We start from the raw sequence: 20,139 nt of genomic DNA, 5'->3' as shown, positions 1-20,139 counted from the left end.
TTCTCCTGGGTAAGTACTCTGCTCTCTTAGATTCTCTGAGTCACTTCAGGCTTTTATTTCTGCAAATATGACACGTTTAGGGTGGAGTTAGGCAGCTTTTTGGGCTTAAGCTACAAGATTACCTTTAGCATATGAAAGTTCAGGATTCAAAGGCACAGACAAAGACTGTGAATTTTTTTTTCCAGCCAGTGGAAAAGCTCACAGCAGTGCTCAAAACTGAGCTTTTATGAAATCAGGAGGGCATGCAGCACTCCAGGGCTTGCCTCTTACTAGGATTCGACATTACCTGCAGGGGGTATTCTCTTTTTGCAGCTGTTAAATTATCTTCCTCCAGTCTGTGATCTCTGAGGCTTTTGGCAGGTTAGACGGGGGACAAGGTCCACGTTTTGGGAAAGCATTCTTGTCACTTTCTAATTTAAACTCATTCCAGAATTCACTGCAAAATTTTCAATTCTTGTAATCTCTGAAAGCATCTGCAGCACTTCAGTCAGCTCAGGCTTGTTTGGAGGAATCTCTATTTTTGGCCAGGGGGTTGTGATCAGCCCAACACTGCCCAGTGTGTGGTCCTGCCCATTCCTGGGAAGCTCTGAGGGGACACCAAATGACTCAGACACACAGGACATGTTGTACATGCAAATTTTACATCAGCTTCGGAGTTTAGAAGCTTACATGATTGTTTTTACTTGCACAGAAGGAGTCTCTGGCTTATGTTGAATGAAAGGGTTTGAAATGAATAGCAAGTAACAATATAGAGACCTATTGGGAGTTTCCTATCATTATCCCAGAGGTCGTCACACTTCAGTAATGAGTGAATGAATAAAATGAACTTCAAATGCTCCATTTGATTCTCTGGGAAAAAAAAAAATCTATCATTAGCAGAAATGAGTGTGCTAATTGTTTGCTTGAATATTCTTTTCCTGAACATTTTGTCTTACAACTGGTGTAGAAGTCATTTAGACAATGTTACGGAATTCAAAGTAAAATTGAAATGAGCCTTAAAATTCAGGAACAGAACAGGCAACTCTAAGACTTATGCATCTTTTCCTCAGAATGCCAAATTGCACTTACTGCTAGCTGTTTGCTGTGTTGCTTAGGGTTTAATCCTTTCCAACCTCTGCAGTTTCCATTGCTGCAGTTTTTCTGGTAGCTCATATAAAGGAATTGCTTGTTGGAATGGCATTGTCTGTAGGGGCTTCCTGCATTATCTCCTGCTCACACTGCTGTGTAATTTAACTCTTTCAGCCTTTTATTTGGGGACTGTGACATCTAGGCTTTTATAACATATTCTACTTTTTCCATACAAACTGGTAAAGATTGCCACACTGCACAGGAAAATCTGTAACCTATGAATGCAGGCTCACATCTTGGAGGCATCCTTTTTGAGTATCTAAGCATTCTGTAATATTTAAAGAGGAGAGGGTTTGAATGCTTGAGTCCTTCCTCTAAAAGGACCTGTTAGCCTTTTGAGGCTCAGCAAGATGACACCAAAACTGCAGATTTATGTGCAAATCCAGTCCCCCTTCCTATGACTTCACTGCCTAACGAGTCTGCATTTGCCTTTTTCCCATATTGAATACCTGTGCATTATCTTGGACTTTCCCATGCTTATTTCCTTATCTGCATAAGCCACCAGACCTCTGGGTTTTTGGTTTAAGCATTCTTATCTGAAGCTTGGGACACTGTTTATCTATTGACTCAGAATTTTGACATAGTCTCCCATACCATTCTGGTGAGCAAGCTTAGCAAATGTGGGACAGAAGAATGGACAGGGAGATGGATTAATCACTGGCTGCACAACAGAGCCCAAAGAGTGGGGATCAGTGGTGCATAGTCCAGCTGGAGCCCTATAACTGGTGGAGTTCCCAGGGATCAGTGTTGGGTCCAGTCCTGTTCAACATCTTTATCAATGACCTGGATGATGGGACAGTGTCTTCTCAGCAAGTTTGCTGATGGCATAAAACTGGGAGGACTGGCTGATTCAGCTGAAGGCTGTGACCATTCAGTGAGATTTGGGCAGACTGGAGATCTGGACCAAGAGGAACCTAATGAGGTTCAACAAGAACAAGTGCAGAGTCCTGCACCTGGGAAGGAATCACAAAATACACCAGTACAGGTTAGGAGGCTACAGAGCAGCCCCATGGAGAAGGATCTTGGAGTCCTGGTGGACAAGAAGTTATCCATGGGACAGCAGTGTGACTAAGAAGAAGGTCAGTGGTATCCTGGGGTGCATTAAGAAAAATATGTCCAGCAGATCAAGGGAGCAGATCTCCTCCCCCTGTGCCCTAGTGAGACCTCACCTAAAGTATTGTTCTGGGCTCCCCAATTCAAGAGGAACAGGGATTTACTTGCAAGAGTACAATGGAGGGTTACAAGGATGATTAAGGGACTGAATACCTACATTATAAAGGTGCCTGGAAGACCTGGGCCTTCTTAGTATTGAGAGAAGACTTGAGAGGGGATCCAATTAATGTGTATAAATATGAGGGCTGGGCATCAAGAAGGAAGGGACAACCTCTTCTCACTTGTGCCCTGTGATGGGATGAGGGGTAATGAATTCAAGATAAGAGCACAGGGCTGAAGTAAGGATAAACGTGCAGTAAGTATCTTAACTGGGAGAGAGATGCTTGGCTTTTGCCTTTGAAAGATGTACCAACACTCATTTAAACAAGACTCCTCATACTTCTGTGAGAAGTTTCAGATCTTTGGTCCATTTAGACAACAGGGGATGAAGCACCTTTTGTTATAAAATTACTTCTTTTCGTGTTCTAGGTGTCCAAAACTCATTTTGCACATTAGCCTCCATGCCTGTAAAATTGAAAATTTTACATGGTCAAGGAGAAAAGTTGAAATAAGAGTCTGAACAGTACATAATTCTTTTTTTCTCTTTCAGACATTAGGAATTAATTCTTCCAAAAGCTGCAGGTTGTTTCTGCTGTTGTGTTAATAGGTTCTGTAACATTAGTAAATTCTCCTTAGGTATACTGAATGTTGTGTTTCTCCAACAGTGTGATAGAAGATGATCTTTGTGCAAAAAACAGCTCTCTCTTATTCCTGCCAGAAATGTCTTTAAAACCATAAAGGTCAAAATTTCAAAGGAGTTCTGGAGAAATCTGTTTTCTCCCTCCTCCCATAATAGCCCTTTTCTCAGCTGATTAGGATCTCCAATGTTTTATGTCTTCTCTCCTTAATATGAGGCGAGTTATTTAGGGTGAAGATTTTATGGGTTGCTGTATCAAAAGCTTTAAACAAGTCAGTAAAATAATATCCCAAGTGTGTGAAGACCATTATCCTTAACCTGGCAAATGTCATTTGTAACTTCAAGCCATAGGGAATCTGTTGAATACAAAGGTTAAAAACCCAGTTGGGAGTTCCCATCAAGGCTGCTGTTCCCTTCATCTGTTCAGCAGAGGGAGATATAGATCTTCAGTGGAATACTAGTTTTGATACATGTCTTTTTAAAAGTAAAAAAAAAAAAAAAAAGTACATTTGGTGTTAGTAAGAGAGTAAGAGATAAAAGTTGGTGGCTGCAGCAATGGATAATCTTCCCTTCAGAAGTCCCTCAAAATATTTCAAGTGCTAACCTGAATCCTTCTGCTGTTGCATCCCTGAGTCTTTCCTTGGAAAGGTAGCAGGTGCTTAATGTGCTGTTGATTTTGCCAGATACTAAACTGAGGCTACCAGATGAGTTTGTCCTCATCCTTCTTTAATTCAGCCTTCAGGAAGTGGACCTTTCTCATGTTGCTTCCTTTGTCATCCAGTCTGCTAAACAGAACACTGGTGGGCATTTTCCTTCTCAGAGCTCTGCTTTCCTTTGTGTAAATGAAGAACTGAGCTCAATTTGTGTTTGATTCCCTCAATAGGATTTTTTTTTTTTTTTTTTGAGGTTGGATTTGTATCAGTTTAATCTCCATCCCTGGAGGTTTTTAAGAAGAGATTGATGTGGCACTCAGTGCCATGGTCTGGTAACCACAGCAGATGTGGGTCAAGGGTTGGACTTGATGATCTCTGTCTGGTTCTGTGATTCTCTAAATACAAATTTTGGAGGCTGTTGCCCATCATCTGTATTGCAGTGTAGAAGACAAATACCCATGTGTTGCCTTCTGTTTTAGAAACTTCCTTTCGTCTCGCTGGCATCACAAGCTGATTGGCTTCCTCACATAGAAGGTTGGGTTTTGTTTTTTTTACCACCAGCAAAATAAATCATACAGACCCTGCTTAATCCTGTATGGTCTTCAGAGCATGCTGTAAGGGAACAGAACGTGGGGGGAGGTTTTGGCCTTCAGGGAAAACACCTATTGAATGTTTTTCCAGAGTTCAGTCACTTGTTAGGTAGCTGTTGAATTTTTGTCACCTGTGTGGGAGCTCCCTGAGTCTGGTACAGTGGGGCTTGAGACCACTTATCTAGATAGAGCTCTGATAGCAAATATAAACCAAGTACTGCATCCTGAATCTGGAACATGGGTGAAATGCAAACTAAGGACATTTTTCCAGTTTGCTTTTGTGGACCAGAGTGTTGCTTTTAGAAGAAATTACTGAGATTCCCCCAGGGCAACAGAAAATGGTTATTCAGGGGAAAATTGTTCCTTTACTGCAAAGGGAACTCCAGGTAAAAACAGGAGGAAAAAGCAAATACATTAAACAAGTAATTGTCTTAGTTATAGAAACAAAGTACTTGCAATTTCTGTGGGAACAGAAAATTATTAATACAAAGCATACATTTTAGTATGCTTGTAACAATGGTTGTTGATTATTTTTTTTTTGAATGGTAGGTATATACAGGCAAAGTAAAAAATACCCAGTTATGTTTGCCTGTGCTGCAGTGTTCTACAGGGAGATGGTGGGATGAGATGGATTTATTTCTGCTCTCTCATCCTCATGTGATTTGTCATGCTGCAAGTGGAAAACAGCTCACTGCCTTCTCCAGCAAAATGCTGCTGATAGTTTTGTCTGTCAAAGGTTCTGTGCTTCAGGCTGGATCAAACCCATTTTTAATCCCTTTCCTTACAGTAAGGGAAATGGTTTGTAAAGAGGGCAGAGATGTCAACTTGTTGTTGTCGATATCTAATTTCTCCTTCAGAAAACTCTGGTGTTAATTTTTGGTGCAGAGCTTTGCTTGAATCCAGGCCTGCTTTGTTTTCCATCCCTAATACACTGTTGCCTTTTTCCCAGAGTGTATTTTTCCCTTATGTAGAGGAAACTATCACTGTCTCCACTCCCTGAAATGGCTTGGGATAGGACACAGACTGTGCTGATCATATGCCATCCCAGTTTTACTTTGTCAAGTGAAATAAATAGATTTATAGTGTTTTGATGGCTGGAAGGCTCCCTCACTATTTGCTGAATGCCCGCATGCCCCCCTATATTGCTATCACTATAATAAAGACCCATTTTTTTTCCTCTCCATATATTCATTGGAAGAGACCCCTTCCTTATAATTAGATCCTGAGTTGTCTTTTGGCCAGGCTTTGATGGTGTCACTGCCATTGTGGGAAGGTTTCATTCCTGGCATGCAGGTACCTGAGTTCCCCTGGAGAGGTTCCATGTCCATATTAATAGCTCTTTAGTTAGTCTCAAAGTAACTCTGTGGCTTGTTAGGTGGCTTCGAGGTCAAGACAGTGCTGAGGCTTTTGTAGGTCTCCTCTCCAATTAAAGGAAATCTATTTTAAAGCATTTTTGTCTCCAAGGTTTTGGTTCTGATAGCAGCTGTCCTGTATTCGCTCAGTCTTTTTCGAGAAAGAGCAGCAGTTCTATACCTGGCCCTTATTCAAGTTTTTGTAAGGACTGAGACACCTGATGTGCCAAGTCATCCACAGTGTACTGTAGTACAGTATACTACTGAGCTGTGAGTTTATTTTTAAATCAGGATGTTGTCGTTTTTTATCCTTCCATTTTCTCCTCACCAACAGGAGAATTATTTTTTTTAACAGTGAAAACTGAGGTTTTGTGTGAGCCTCCTTCTTTGTTTTTCATCAAGCCACAGGCTTTATCTCTGAGGATGTAAGCTTCCTTTTTACAGTGAGAAACCACCCCAAGCCTGCCTGAAAGAGATGTTGGTTAATCCATCTTGATGTTAAAGTTCTCTTCTACCTCTTGCTTATCTATGTTCCACAAAAATTCATTTAAAGTGGCTTGCTCTCTCTTTATGGCATTGCCACTTAAGAGAAAGCCACCTTATACTCCTTCCTGTCATCCAGAAACACTTGAAACACAGGCTGCAGTCTGAACTGCTGGGCTGTGGACACTTGAAGGCATAAAGATATGATTATGTTTTCCTGCTAAACAAGTTGCCTAGATACAATTCTAGGTAGCTTTGAAGGCTTCTTTCTCCCTGCTCTGTGCACTCTGTAATGTTGCTTACACTTGGTATACAGAGGAGAAGCAAATATAAGATGAGTTTTTATAGATAGATCTTTAAATAATTCAATCAAAGGGGTTGGCTGAAATATGTATCAAGCAATGTGGGGTCCCTTCATCCACTGAATTATGATTTCTGAAATTTTTTTTAACCAATTAAAGGGAATTATGGAATTAATATGAATGGAATAAAACACCCCAGAATCATGCCTTCCATCCTTCTTTTTGACTAAGGATGTTTTGTGGGCTTTTTTTTTTCCTGGCCTTTTATTTTGTTGTAGTTTAGGTTTCTTCAGAATAACCTAATTGGAGGTAAGCAGAAGTATCTTGCACCTAATTTCCTCTGACTCAGTTTAAATCTCATTAAATCATTTAAATACACCCTCCAAACTACAAATTGTCTCTTATTCCTACTACTGATCCACAGGGTGCCTGTTTTCAACACTGAAAGTCTTGATCCAAATGTGCTTTGATAACAGAAAATTGCAGCAGACCATTTCATTAATGTCTAGCTACCCACCCTTCAACTTTGTTTTGAATATGGGAATCTTCTTGTCTGCAGCAATTATTTGAGATGTAGCAGTGAGTGCCACATATCCTCAAGTCTATAAGCACTGAAAAATCTCAGAGCAAAGTAAATTACTTATTTTTTGAATGGATCAATAATCTTAATATTGAGCAGTTGAGAAATATGCATTTCTAAATGATTGAAATAAGAAAAATGGTCATTGATTCTCCAGCAATTGTGTTTTCCAGGGGAGAACCACAAAACCTTTGTGTGCAGCTCTTAGGGCTTTATAGTCATTACATCCAGTGAGTATAAAACTGTGGCACTGCAGGTAAATTTTTGTTTTGATGTCCTTGACTTGGTACTGCTAAGAGTAAATGCTTCTTGGTTGAAAAAAGCCTTGGGGGGTCTGTGGTTTAGCTTGTGCTGTAGACTTGTTACTGTTCATTGTCAGTATATGACCTGGAAGATGAATGTTACTGTGAATTGCTGGGTACCTGGAGAGTTAAATCACTGCTTTTTGGGTTGTGTTGCTACCCTGGGTGTACTGGTGCTCAGTGAAACAAACTGCTGCTGTTCAGTGCTCTTTCCTAACCCTTGTAAACTCTGGACTTGGTGCTCTTCAGTATGTTTTACAAACTTTGCAAGAGGTGATGTGAGGATAAAGCCTGTTTGTAACAAACAACTGTTTTGTGAATTTGATAAGTAAATATAAGTGTAAGGAAATTCACTTTTGGTGAAAAGAGACTTTACTTTTTTTTTTTTTTTTAAACAACTAAAAATCATCTAAGAGCAATTCCATCTTTCTCAACAGCTCTGTTACTACCTAAGATGCTGCTGGTTCCATTAAGAATTCCCATCTCTTTTTTTCAAGTTCTAACCTGATTTTCTGAGATTTTTCTAACCACATCATCTGTTTGCCCTTGCCCCTTTCCAAGGTATGTCCAAGGACCAACATCATGAAGGTGCTGGTCACTTGACCTGGTATATCACAAAACCATCCTTCCCTTTTGTCCTGCTCCTGCTGGCTGGAGGTTTGTGAAAGGATGAGCTGCCCTGCAACAAGGGATGCCATCCTTGGCTGATGTGGGTTATATTTAGTGAGGATGAGATATTTTAGGAGTTTGGTAAAGTCTGAATTCTTGATGAGTGGTCACGAGACTGCTCAAAGGTGAAAGCAGCAGCATCTTAAGGCAAGTAAGCAGTTCTGGAAAAGCACTATTTAAACACTCAGGCTTGTGTTCAGGGACCTCTCAGCAGCAGTGGCAGAGCTTAGCCTGCCCTTTTTGTCTTCTGAGATCACTTTAAAAAAAAAAAACACAAAGTATATGTAATAAAATATAGCCTGCCAGCAAGCATTTGAATTCAGAAGGTACAGCAGCAGAAAGAATTCTGTCATGCTGAGCTTCTGCAGTGACATTGAGCTAGACAAGAATTGTTTCAGAGTGTTTAATTTGTTGTGGTATCTATACATGTTCTTTCCCAGTCTCATGTTTCAATTAAGCTTGGATGCAGAAGAAAAAAATAGAGCAGTAAGCTGCCCAAGGGTTAGGCATGATATTTTAATTCCAAGTTGAAATTGTTCTAAGTGAGTTTTCTGGTTGGGCTGTAAAGCTGGGGGGAAAATGCCAAATCATAATTTGAATACCCATGTTTGAGGAGCAAAACAAGAAGCAAATACCCCTATACATCACTGAGTAGGGATGGAGTATGTTTTAGGGTCTTTCCAGGGAGCCAGGGGTGGGATGCTGGAGGAGCTTACTGCCTGTTGGAGAGGTCAGGAAGCATTTGAGTCCTCTCTGTGCTTACTCTTCCCCTTACTTTTAGCTGCTTCTTAGGACTAACTCATTTTCTTAACTATCCAGAGCACTCTGCCACCTTGGCTCACACCTGCTGGTGCGCCAGGGATGCTGTCAATGGACAATTTCAGGCTCTTAGGCTCCACCAGGCTGCCCAGGGTACCTGGGAGTTGTATTTTTCCCATTTAGCTGCATTTTTGGGCTCTCTGCTTCCTCAGCAGATGGCATTTTTAGCATGTTTTTGCAAAGGTCCATATGGCCTACAAGAGAGAGTATCTCTTTAATTGTAAAACGTGACCACCTGTTCTGATTTTAATTAATGCAGTGAGCATTGGTCTTCATACATCTACTTAAAAATAGCTGCTCCAATCGAATTTTTTAAAAAAATAACAAAACTCAATTGGGCACCAACACTTGAGCTGCTGAAATAATTCATAATTAAGTGGCTAATTTTAGAACCCACTGGCCTTGCCCATTCCCTCAGACTTGGTGTGATCACAGCAGACAGTGACTGATGGCCCTGCTGATGCCCAGAGGCACAGGTGGTGCTGGGGCCAGATGCCAGCAGGTTTCAAGCTTTTTATTGCAGTCTTTAAAAGGTGAACGTGACTTGGTGCCTCAGTTCTGCCAATGAACTTGTCTTTCCTGCTCCAGCCCTTCACTCTCTTCATTGCTCAGTCCATCCATCCTCAGGTATTCCTTTCCCTGCCACCCTCTGAAGGATAAAATTCTGGGGCTCCAAAGGTATCCTAATGACAGGTTGGTTGGAGAGGAAGTTGAAACTGAGCAAAAATAGGTTTGAAAGGCTTATTCACTTTCTCCTAATAGAAAGCTTTGCTAGAATCATTCTGCTCATTAAAATAACAATTGTTTGTTAACTATTTCCTAGCTCCTGCAGTAGGTCTTCCAGCCAGATGAGAAAATGTAGGGAGTTTTTTGGCTTAACCTTTCAGGGAGGTGGAAAGGACCAGGCTGGCCAAAATCTTGTTAGAGAGGCATTAACACTTAATTCTAAGTCTCTTTGGAAATTAACTGCTTTATTGAATAACCCTGTTGAAACTTCATCTTGTTCTAAAGCTAAGTAAAAAACCCAAATTTAAAGGCACAGTAGGATTTTGGTTGATAAGTGTTGGCTGCTCAGAGGGTTAATATTTCAGAGGTGGAATAAACAGGAGTTTGGAAAAGTGCTTGGGGATACAGGACTTCTGAGCATTTCAGTGCTGGCAGTAATGGGTAATGCAACAATTCAGTATAAGTGGTGAAGAAAACTTGGTCTGGCTGCACATTTTTACATGGTAAGGAGGGAGAGATCAAAACCTCTTCCTGGAGAAGACTCTGATCTCATTTCGGGCAGAGAGCAAGATGCTGGAAGCAGTTAGGGGAAGGTGGCTTGTTGTCTATTTGCTTTTTTTTAGTGAAGGTGCTCCTGACACAGCCCCCAGCCTGCCATGGCCACCAATGATCCTGGTGACACAGGAGAGAAGTACTCTTGCCAGTCTGGTTGGGGTTGCTGTAGCCTGAGTGCTATAAATCCAGTTATCTCTCAAACCACATGGGATTTTGAGACAGTTGAGTGTTTGTATGGCTGAGAGCCCTGCTTTGAAATGCTGTGCAAGTGTCAAAATAACTGGTGCTATTGGCATTTAAATTAGTTGCTATGTAATCTTGGCAATAAACTTCCACTGGGGGGTGTTGGTGTAGTGGGAGGAGGGTCAGAGCTGTTTTCAATGGACATCTGGGGATTGCAAGTTGCTTGGTGATAAAGGCATCCAGCTCAGTTTCCTTGCATATTTGTGCCCTTCCCTCCCGCCCTTCCAGAATAGCAGGGGATAATTGAATGGCATTCAACATCAAAGGCTGAAAGTCAGGAAGGGACAAGCTTATTAACCTTGTTGAGCTGGAAGGAGCACTGGGAGCATTTAGGGCCTGGATCTTGGGGGGGTTTTCTGTTCTTATTTTTTCTCTTTTCTTGGGAACTGACACTTAGTTGTGCAGAAAATTGTACTTGTTAATTTTGCTGCAATCCCTTTGATATGGCTGTGGTATTGCAGCACATCTGTGAATTAAATCTTAAGAGGAACTGGAATTTAATTTTATCTCATTATCAGGAATGTTAATCTCTCTTGGTAATACAATCAAAGGAAAGAAGCAAAACACCAAAAGTATGGAGGTTGTCCATTTAAGGCGAGGATGAGAAATATAATCCTTATTTTCCATTATCTCATTTAAGTAGCAAACAGACTGAGTTTTATGCCTAGAGTTCTTCAAGAGGGGACAGGCTGAGAAATTAAGAGGGGGTGCAAGGCACTAGAAATACAGTGGCCAGGCAGGAGAACCAAGAGTCCTTTTAGCTGGTAGCCTGCACAGGAGCCACGTGTTGATTGCAGGAGGACACATGTATGTACACACAACACAGATGGACCTTTTCCCTTCACTTACTCCTTGAAATGCTGCTTGGAGCTTTAGGGACTTAATTTTGGGGCTGTTTTAAGACACCTGCATAAAAATTCCTTTGCCATTGTGCAGGGTGTTTGCGATGAGCTTTAAAGCGAGATGTGGGAGCTGTAGGCAACGTTTTTATTATTGTGAGCTATTAGTGGCCCTGCACATCCTTCCCAACTAATTAAGTTTTGCCCTTTCTCTTTTCTCCTCCCCAGATCACTGTGTTCACTACTACGATCTCCGCAACACTAAGCAGCCAATCATGGTGTTCAAAGGGCACCGCAAGGCGGTCTCCTACGCGAAATTCGTGAGCGGGGAAGAAATCGTCTCTGCGTAAGTACTGCCTTTTATCTGGGCTGAAAACTTGGCAGCCTTTGCCTTCTGGTGCTCTTCAGGGTCATCACACAAGTTGACCTGCGTGGGCTAGCGCACGGGCTAGCTGCTGTGCTTTTGGAAAGCCGATAATTGCTTCTTTTCCTAAGACAAAAATAGAAATTAATTCCTGGTGTCGCTTGGCTTTGCTCTTTCTCACGGAGTTAAAAAGCTGGAGAGGAATCTGAAGATAAGTGGGTGCAGCTCCTGAGCACGAGCTCTCAACTGTGGGAAGCTGGAGGTGAACTGCCCTTTTACAAAGTGCTGAGGATGCTCCTGTAGATAAGGCTGGCAACAGATGTCTGAGCACAGTAATCTGTGGTGTGACATGGCTGATGAGCTGCTTGTCAAATGATGCAGCTGAGTGTCCACAACCTGAAACAACTCGAGTAGGACTAACTGATCTGTCCTCTGATAATTTATTAATCTGTTTTTTTGAAGACCCTTCCTAGGATTATATACTCGGGTTAGAAAATAGCTTTTCAGTCAGGGTGGGCCATGTGATCTGCTATGGATAAACTGAAGAATAATATCCTACAGCTTCTGTTCAATTAAGTGGCTGGATGTGTCTGACCCAAAGCCAGTTTGTGGCTGCCTCAGTTCTAGGTAGGGTTTCAGTTGTGTGGGAATAAGCATGTCAGATCACCTAGTGAAGGGTTTGCATAACTGGCTATGAGCTGCTTCAGCAAACCAGAGATTCAGCCTCTCTTACATGGAGAGGAATATGCAAGCAACTTTGGGGGCTGCAGGGGAAGCTTTGGTCTCAAAAAGCTTGTGTATAATGTCTGAGGGCAGCAGGGGTGGATCACAGGGTAGATCTTGTCCCAGAAAGTGTGCCTGCTGCCTTGTACTCCATCAGTGATTATCCAGCTTGGTTCTGTCCTGTGGTTTCACATACTTTGCTTTATAAACCTTTAGAGCCAAATCAGAACATTTTAAGGTGTTTTTCAGGCTGCTAGCAAGTTACTCTGAGCTGCATGATAGAAGATTCCCTGGTGACATCCTGTACTGTTGGTATTTAATCAGCTCCTCTTTTCTTATTTCCATTAGCATTTTAAGTCTCTATAAGGATGCAAATTCATACCTAGAATGCAGAGCAACTTAAACTTAATACTATGAACTAAATCTGGGTAAGAAGCAAGTGTTTAATAGAAGCAGGAGGAAGCTGGGAAAGTTTTACAGCTGTGATCAAGTGGAGCATCATCCATGGGATATTTCAGGAGAGAATGTCTCTGCCCTGTTTGATCCAACCATGTGAGAAAACTTATCCCACAGTCCTGGGAGGAATATTGATAGAGCTGTCAGACTGGGACAGGCAACAACAGGGGGAAAGGACTAACTGTAGGGTTTCATGCTGCTTTTTCTCGATAAATGGAAAGAAATGTAGGAGAGTAGATTATTTTTCATGTCTGCCTTATGCAAATTGACAAAAGAAGGCAGCAGTAGTGATTCCCAAAAATCAAGCTCAGTTTTCTTTTAAGAAAAAATTATATGTATATTCAAATTCTCTAGAATTCTCACTAAAGCTGTTTTATAGATTGAATTGATTTACTTTGCCTTGTAAGAGTTAGGTTTTGACCCCAAGGGTGTTCAGAACTGCCTGGTATTTAGCACAACACATTGATTACAGTGCTGATTTACAGAGAGAGGGATTTAACAGCAATGCAGCCATTATATTTTTTTGGAGAGGGTATGAAAGCAGAAGAGCAGTGTAACAGCAGTAGAATCAATGGCCTTCTTCTCTCCTTTGCAGTCCAGTGGTGAATAACATCCTCCTTTTATGGTGTCCTTATCCTAAGCAGTGCAGACATGGCTAGAATTGATGGGAATTTGTTAAGAGTAGAAGCATTTAATTAGTAATAGACTTTAAGTGGTTTTATTTTAATGAAGACATCTAGAATGTATGCTATTAAAATATAGAGGTTAAGTGCCTGTACATATGAGGTCTTCTTGATGGGCTAGCTAATAGCAGGAGCTGTCACAGGAATTTGACAGCTTGTAGACCAGGGATTAGGCTCTTGCTGCTTTACCCCGTCTTCAGAAAAGTTTAGTTTCCAGGCAACTCTGAAGCTTTTCAAAGCAGCATTTTGAAAATGTGGCTCCCCTAATAGCACAGGAGACACCTCACTGTACTTGTGGGCCAAAAAAAAAAGCAGTGGTATGGACCTTTTTGTCCTTTCTATGAGCTGTGCTGCTACTGTGACAATAAGGACAAGAGAAGGGAAGGCAGCTTGAGCAGCAGTGTAGGATAGGGATGGATGGGGAATAAGCATCAAGTGGAGAAGCTGAATGGTGTTTTAGGGCCCCTCTGTTCAAGGCATGGGATGAGGTGCACTCCCACTTAAGTCATAGTATTATAGATAAAGTTCATACCTTGGTTCTGATCTGACCTTATACTGTTATTACAAATGACAAACAAATCTTACTGCAGCTCCCTTGTCAGTCTTTTGTCATTCCAGCTGTCACTGGGGGCTGAGATAAGGTTTTTGCAGTATAGCACAAGGTGCACCATGCCTCTGTTGTGATACTGTTTTTAGGTAAATGTGACATTGGTGCAAGGCTGCACTACATCGTTGGTAGTATTTGGTATGGATATTGGTGGTGGTTTGTTTTTGGATTTTTTTCCCTTCATCTCAATATTCAAAAACCAGCAATGCTGACTTGTTAAGGGGAGATGGGGAGGGAGGTCTGTTTTCTACCTCCCTTTCCTCCCACCCAGGAGGCTGACAAGTCCTGCTTCCAGTCTCTTAAATTTAAGGTGTGAACAGCACTACCCAGTTCTTCAAGAACTGCTTCACAGGGCTTCAGTCCCTTGCAGCAGTGTCTCTTCACTACACTGGAGCTTATCCCCCTGAATCAGTGAGTGCCAGAATATCAGAGTCTGGAGATTGCCAGAGAATTGCCTGGGAAGTGAGAGGGGCTCATGTCTGCACAGTTTGGGGAGAAGAAATTCATCCCTTATCTCCCAGAAATCTGGGATCTTCTAGTCCAGTTGAGCAGAGGAGACTACTTCCATCTCCTTTTTTTCTGCTAAAGGGGAAATATTTGTTCACAGTAAATAGAAAAACATTTTGAAAGCATGTTTACACGTGGAAGAACAGTGGAAAACATAAGTTGTGATTTAATCCCAACAGAGTTTGTATATTTTTAATAGTAATGTTTAGCTTAGTGGCTAGGGTGAAAAAAGTGGAAGCTTGAGATCTGTATCCATGTGATGATAGTTACACCCAGGAAAACCACATGGATTTTATGCTAACAGCAACTCTGAGCCCCTGTAGGTTTTATAAGCTGCTGCTCAGTATTCGGCAGGAAAAGGAGACTGTACTTGGAGGGATGTTGGAGAGGGCAGAGGCTGCTTCCTCTATAAAGGCATGAATGAGAGGTGTAGTCAGCATGGAGAAAGGGAAAGATTTTGTCTATGCTGTAAAGGTTAAAAAATAAAAAGTATTCAGTGGAAGAGGCCCTGATGTCCCAGAGGCTGTGCAGTTCAGTGGGCGACTCTGTAATTGATAGGAGAAAGGGAGAGCAATAACTTGAAGGAAGTTTTTTAGTCAAACATGTAATGCATTTTGACAGGTTTCTGAAATAACATAATTTTCCAAGGTCAAGCTGAGTAGCATATGATTTGGAAGTGGGATAAATCTCCTGGAGTGCACTAAGACTTCTACGCGGACACCGCAAGGAGGCTGTAGAGGAGCTACATTGCAGGCAATGCAACGTGGCAACAGTGTGACTTTAGGTGTTGTTTTCAGGTCAACAGACAGTCAGCTGAAGCTGTGGAACGTAGGGAAACCTCACTGCTTACGCTCCTTCAAGGGTCACATCAATGAGAAGAATTTTGTGGGGCTGGCATCCAATGGAGACTACATTGCCTGTGGTGAGTAGAGCAGCTGCCCTGATGGTGCTGATGTGACTCCATGGAGCTGATCCCTCTCCAGTTGCAAAGCACACTTCCATTGAGCCAGGAGGCTGCATGGGCTTTTTAATAAAGGGCTATTTCAAACTTCTACCCCCCTCCCATTTCCCAGGGAGTAGCTTTATGACCTGACCCTGACAGAAGCAAGGTCTGCACTTCATTTCTTCCTGTTTCAAAAAAATTCTTCATGTATGATAATTTGGACTTGCTGTCACCAAACATCAACTACTAAGGGAGCCACTGTTGATACCACTTATATCTTTCAAGCTTATCAGCCAACACATCCTCCTGCATCTAAGGAAGGGCAGTGGCCTGGACCACACAAGTGGTCCTGCACATGTCACTTAGTGCAGCACTCTGCAAAGTGAAGCACTAATGCCCTCATTGTGAGCAGCTCCCTGGGACATGAAATCATCCTGAAACAGTCACCCCTTTGGAAGTTTCTCTTCCCTCTTAAGTTGGACTGTTGAGCTTCTGTAAATCTACAGGTCTTGATGGGAAAGCTCATAGCTGGGGGGGAGTGAGCAGGACAGCTATGCCAGCACTGAAAGGAGGACCACAGTTTGTGTATTCTCTGATCTCTGGGCAGCTTGCAAGGCAGAAATTGCAATGGATTTCTAAATAAAGCCTGCATGCCGTCTGGTCAATCTTACTGAAAGCTCCATGGACCAAACTGTCATACTTGATTACAGCAAGCAGAAGTGTGACAGTGCTACCTGCTGCAGTGCTGAGCAGGCTGGGTGTAGCAGTGGTTCACATGGTACAGGAGATGCTCTGCTCTGCCCTAAGGTTGTTGTTGAGATCCTGTATGTTTTGTAAGTGTGCTGCAAACTGCTCATAATAAAGCCTGGTTCTGCTATTAAGCACTGTAAAAGTTTGCTCTGGAGCACTCCCAGTTGCCAAGGCACTGAGAGCATGATGTTAACTAAGTGGGGGAATGTCTGGTCTTTTTTAATCATCATAGAATCACAGATTGGTTTGAGTTGGAAGAGACCTAAAGATATTATGGTTCCAACCCTTCCACTAGACCAAGTTGCTCCAAGCCCCATCCAGCCTGGCCTGGAACACTTCCAGGGAGGGGCAGCCACAACTTCCCTGGGCAACCTGTTCAGTGTAAGAGCTGAGCCTTAGTCATATGTCTACTACCAGAACCTAATCTTGTATATTTTTATTTTTTTTTAATCCTAGGAAGTGAAAATAATTCCCTTTACCTGTACTATAAAGGCCTCTCAAAGACACTGCTGACATTCAAGTTTGATACAGTCAAAAGTGTCCTGGACAAGGACCGGAAAGAAGATGACACAAATGAGTTTGTGAGTGCTGTGTGCTGGAGGGCACTACCAGATGGGGTAAGCTTTCTGCTCAGCCTCCCAGCTGGATGCAAAAGGAGTGCCTTCTGCTTTCTCCTGAAATAGCATTGCCAAGGGTTTGGTATTTTCCCACTTGTGGGTATTGCAGATCAGCCTGAGGACTTGGAGATCTGCAGGGTAACTGGGAGGCTGGGGGATGCTAGGGGAGAAGGCACTTCTCTGTTCTTATATCTCCCACCTTACTGGTTCAATCTTTCTTCTTGGCATCTGAAATCCTCAAAAGCAGCATTGTGTTTCACTTGTGGGTTTTGTGGGCACCTCAGTGGGATTTTTGTTGCTTTAATGAAGGCACCTGCAGATCCTGTGTAGCCTTATCTTAGTGTTACCCTGTCTATGCAGGCTTGCTCACTGAAATATAACCCCCATGTTGTAGATTTGTAAAGGAGACAAGCCCAGGCTGCAGTCACCTCAATGACTTTCCAGTGACACTTAATTCATGTACATAGTGTGTGTACTAATGCTGCAGGCAGACCTGACACAGCTTTGTGACAGTGGCCTTTTGGCATATGGCTGCTCTGGAGAAGAAGATGCTGCTTTTTAAATTTTGAGGGCACTTGAAGAAAACCTTGTGTGAAGAAAAAAAAAAACAACAAAACCCACTATAAACTCACTCTCTTTTGTGTACAACAGTTTGCAAATCAGATACTTCACCGGCTTGTTGGGTGGGGGAGGAGAGTATCTAAATACAGTCTTCCAAATAGCTAAAGCAGAATGTTGCCTAATTGGTGCCCTGAGACCTTGCATTCATAAAGACAGTGTTTTGGAAAGGTTATGTCTACCAGTCTGTTTTGGTATGAAGAAACTGTGCACCCACAGACATAATTCAGTTGTCACTGACAAACTTCAGATAGAGGCTTCTGAATCAAAACAGAAATGTACCTGAGCATCTGAAATTCCAATTTCAATTTTTAAAGTGGGCTGTTGTGGTTTAAATGGTAGGCATGAGACTCAGTGATGGAGGGTCACCAACTTCTTTCTGGCTGGAAGTTCAGGAGGTTTTGGTATACCCAGATATCATGTCTCAGCTGGAGAGTGGCTGTTGGATGTTGTGTAATCTGTCTTTCTGTTGGGTGAAAATGAGCTGTGGGAACCTTTGTGTGTAGAAACTGAGCTGTTTGTATAGAATTGTCCTGCCCACTGACCTCCTGGGCTGCTTTTTTGCAGTGATATCTAACCCCAGTGTTCTTTCTATTGCCCTCCCCTCCTTATCAGTCTTTTCTCTGACAGACCTTCTGCTTAAGTGACTGAGGAACTTCTGAGCAGTCCTCAAAGGCTATCAAGTAATTCTTCATAACCAGTATGAAAAATATTGTGGAAAAATGAATCAGGCCCATCAAGAGTGCACCAAATAACTTGCAGGACTCATTCCATTAAGCAGCTTTCAGAATCTGTCACTATTCTGATAAATTTTTTTCCATCATCCCTCTGCTTTTCCTTCTGTTTCTTCTAAATTAACCTTTGTCTCCCATGGCAGCCACAGTACCTGGCTTTTGTTTGTAAAGAAAGTAACAAAAAGCAGAATACCACCAATTGAGTCTTTTTGCTTCCATATTTTGTCTGCACCTGAGCAAGCTGCTTCTCCTGCTGTTGTGAAGGAGCCTGAATGTTTCCTTGTACCACAATCTCAGACCCCTGAAGACAAGTGGTGCTCTTCACCAATGCAGCTGCACATTTCTCTTCCCTCTTGTACTAATGCAGAGGTCCCTCTCCAACCTAATTGAAACTTCACTCATATTCTTAGGAAATTAAATTACTGCACAGCCAAAGGTCATTTATGCTCAGAGTCTTGTTGGAGTGATGAAACTTTTTTTCTTTCTCTATTTTGATAAAGTTCCTTAAACTTGGCATAACATTTTTCTAAATGAGCTTCTTATATATGGGCTTCCCTAAAAGCTGACATGTTTTTTTAATGATAATAGAAAAGGCCATTGCAGTGCTGTCAGCATCTGAGGGAATCAGGGAGCCCACAGCCTATTTCTGCCTTCATTGCAGACTTTGATCCTGAATGAGTCACTCTGCCTTAGTTTCCTAATTAGAGGAGTTACCATCCCTACAGGAGATGGTGCCTGCTTTGCCACACAGCACACTGCAGCTCAAAAGCTCCATCCTCCATGCCGTGTAGAACCCAGCATGGACTGAGAAACCTGCCCCAGAGCTGCAGGGAGCATGGTGGGTAAGCTTTCTTCTCTTCTTGGTGGGCTGTTTTCCATGCCAGGCTGGTTCAAAGCTGTCTCACTTTGTCTCCATGCCATGGCAGGTTTGCTACCTGGGGTGTTTTTGAGCAGGGACGTGTGTGCCAGCTCATTCCCCAAGGCTCCCCAGTGGACCAAACTCTCTTTAGTTTCCCCATGGTGTTGTTCTCAAAGACTGTTCTTTAATTAACCTTTAGAGATGAGATGAGTAAGTTTCAGATCTGTCAGTTATCTTGGGAAGCACTCCTTCACTTCGTGCACTTAAGTGCAAAATCTCAGATCCTAATTAAAACTTAACTAAAACTTTCAGATGAAATGTCGTTGATTCTTTCTTAAATCTATCTTTGGATAATTCAAGCTTTTATTTCTTCCTGAGCCAACATCAAACTGTGCCAGCAGCCCTTGCCAGAACCCACATTTTTGCTTTTTTTCCCCTATGTGTTGTTTTTTCTCTGCTTACAGATATGCAGGGACCTTTTTGCTACATCATCTTACCAAGCAGAGAGGTCCAGCTCCTGCTTTCTTTCCACATGTGTTAGAGCCATAATGAGGGAGAAAAATTGTTCTTTGCAAGTGCTTCTTAGCATTTTGCATCAGGCTTACTTATTTTTCATCTCTTAGGTAATGTTTAGAAATAAACACTAGCATGTAGCCTCATAGTTCTGTTAGGATAGGAGGAAGTGGGGGGAAACACCAAGCAAACAAAAACTCGGAAGGTACATCAGGAAGCAGAGCTTTGATCTGTCTTCTGGTTCTGTGTTTTGGACAGAGGTAAATAGGCTGTTTAATGTTTGGGTTTTTTTTAAATCGTGTGTGTGGAAAACCACTTCTTACCTCTCGTTCTGCCATAAAAATAGATCAACATTCAGAAGTAGAGAAAGCTTCAGGGCATTTTTGATCTATAAGTGCAAGTTAGACGTGGAGTTGATTTCAGAACCTTACTTGAACCAAATCCTTTTATTTCCCAGGTCAGGGAGGTTATAACATGCCTGTTCAATCTGTGTGTTTTTGGCACCTTGTCAAGACTTAGCCAGTTTTATTTGAAATGGGAATCTGGTCTTGGTATTGGAAAATACATTCTTTCTTTGATTAACATGTAAGGAGACAATGCACTTGCTTATAAGGATGCTCTTGCATTATAGGGAAAGGAAATTTTAGTAGTGGTAGTAAGCAGTGGAGAGGTTTT

At 42.1% G+C, this 20,139-nt stretch overlaps 1 protein-coding gene across 5 annotated transcripts in view; it reads left to right on the top strand.

The window, feature by feature from the left end:
- The window catches only part of COP1 (COP1 E3 ubiquitin ligase), a 120,084-nt gene that overhangs the window by 68,959 nt on the left and 30,986 nt on the right, over positions 1-20,139 (top strand). For all 5 annotated transcript variants that reach the window (XM_071751146.1, XM_071751145.1, XM_071751147.1 and 2 more), the window contains 3 exons: positions 11,319-11,436; positions 15,228-15,352; positions 16,580-16,740. In XM_071751146.1, coding sequence (XP_071607247.1) covers positions 11,319-11,436; positions 15,228-15,352; positions 16,580-16,740 — 404 coding nt within the window. The remainder of the gene's footprint in view (positions 1-11,318; positions 11,437-15,227; positions 15,353-16,579; positions 16,741-20,139) is intronic.

Source organism: Heliangelus exortis, chromosome 8 (genome assembly GCF_036169615.1).
Source record: "Heliangelus exortis chromosome 8, bHelExo1.hap1, whole genome shotgun sequence".
Taxonomy (NCBI): domain Eukaryota; kingdom Metazoa; phylum Chordata; class Aves; order Apodiformes; family Trochilidae; genus Heliangelus; species Heliangelus exortis.
Note: the sequence above shows the minus strand (reverse complement) of the source record. Positions and strands in the feature narration are given on the sequence as shown.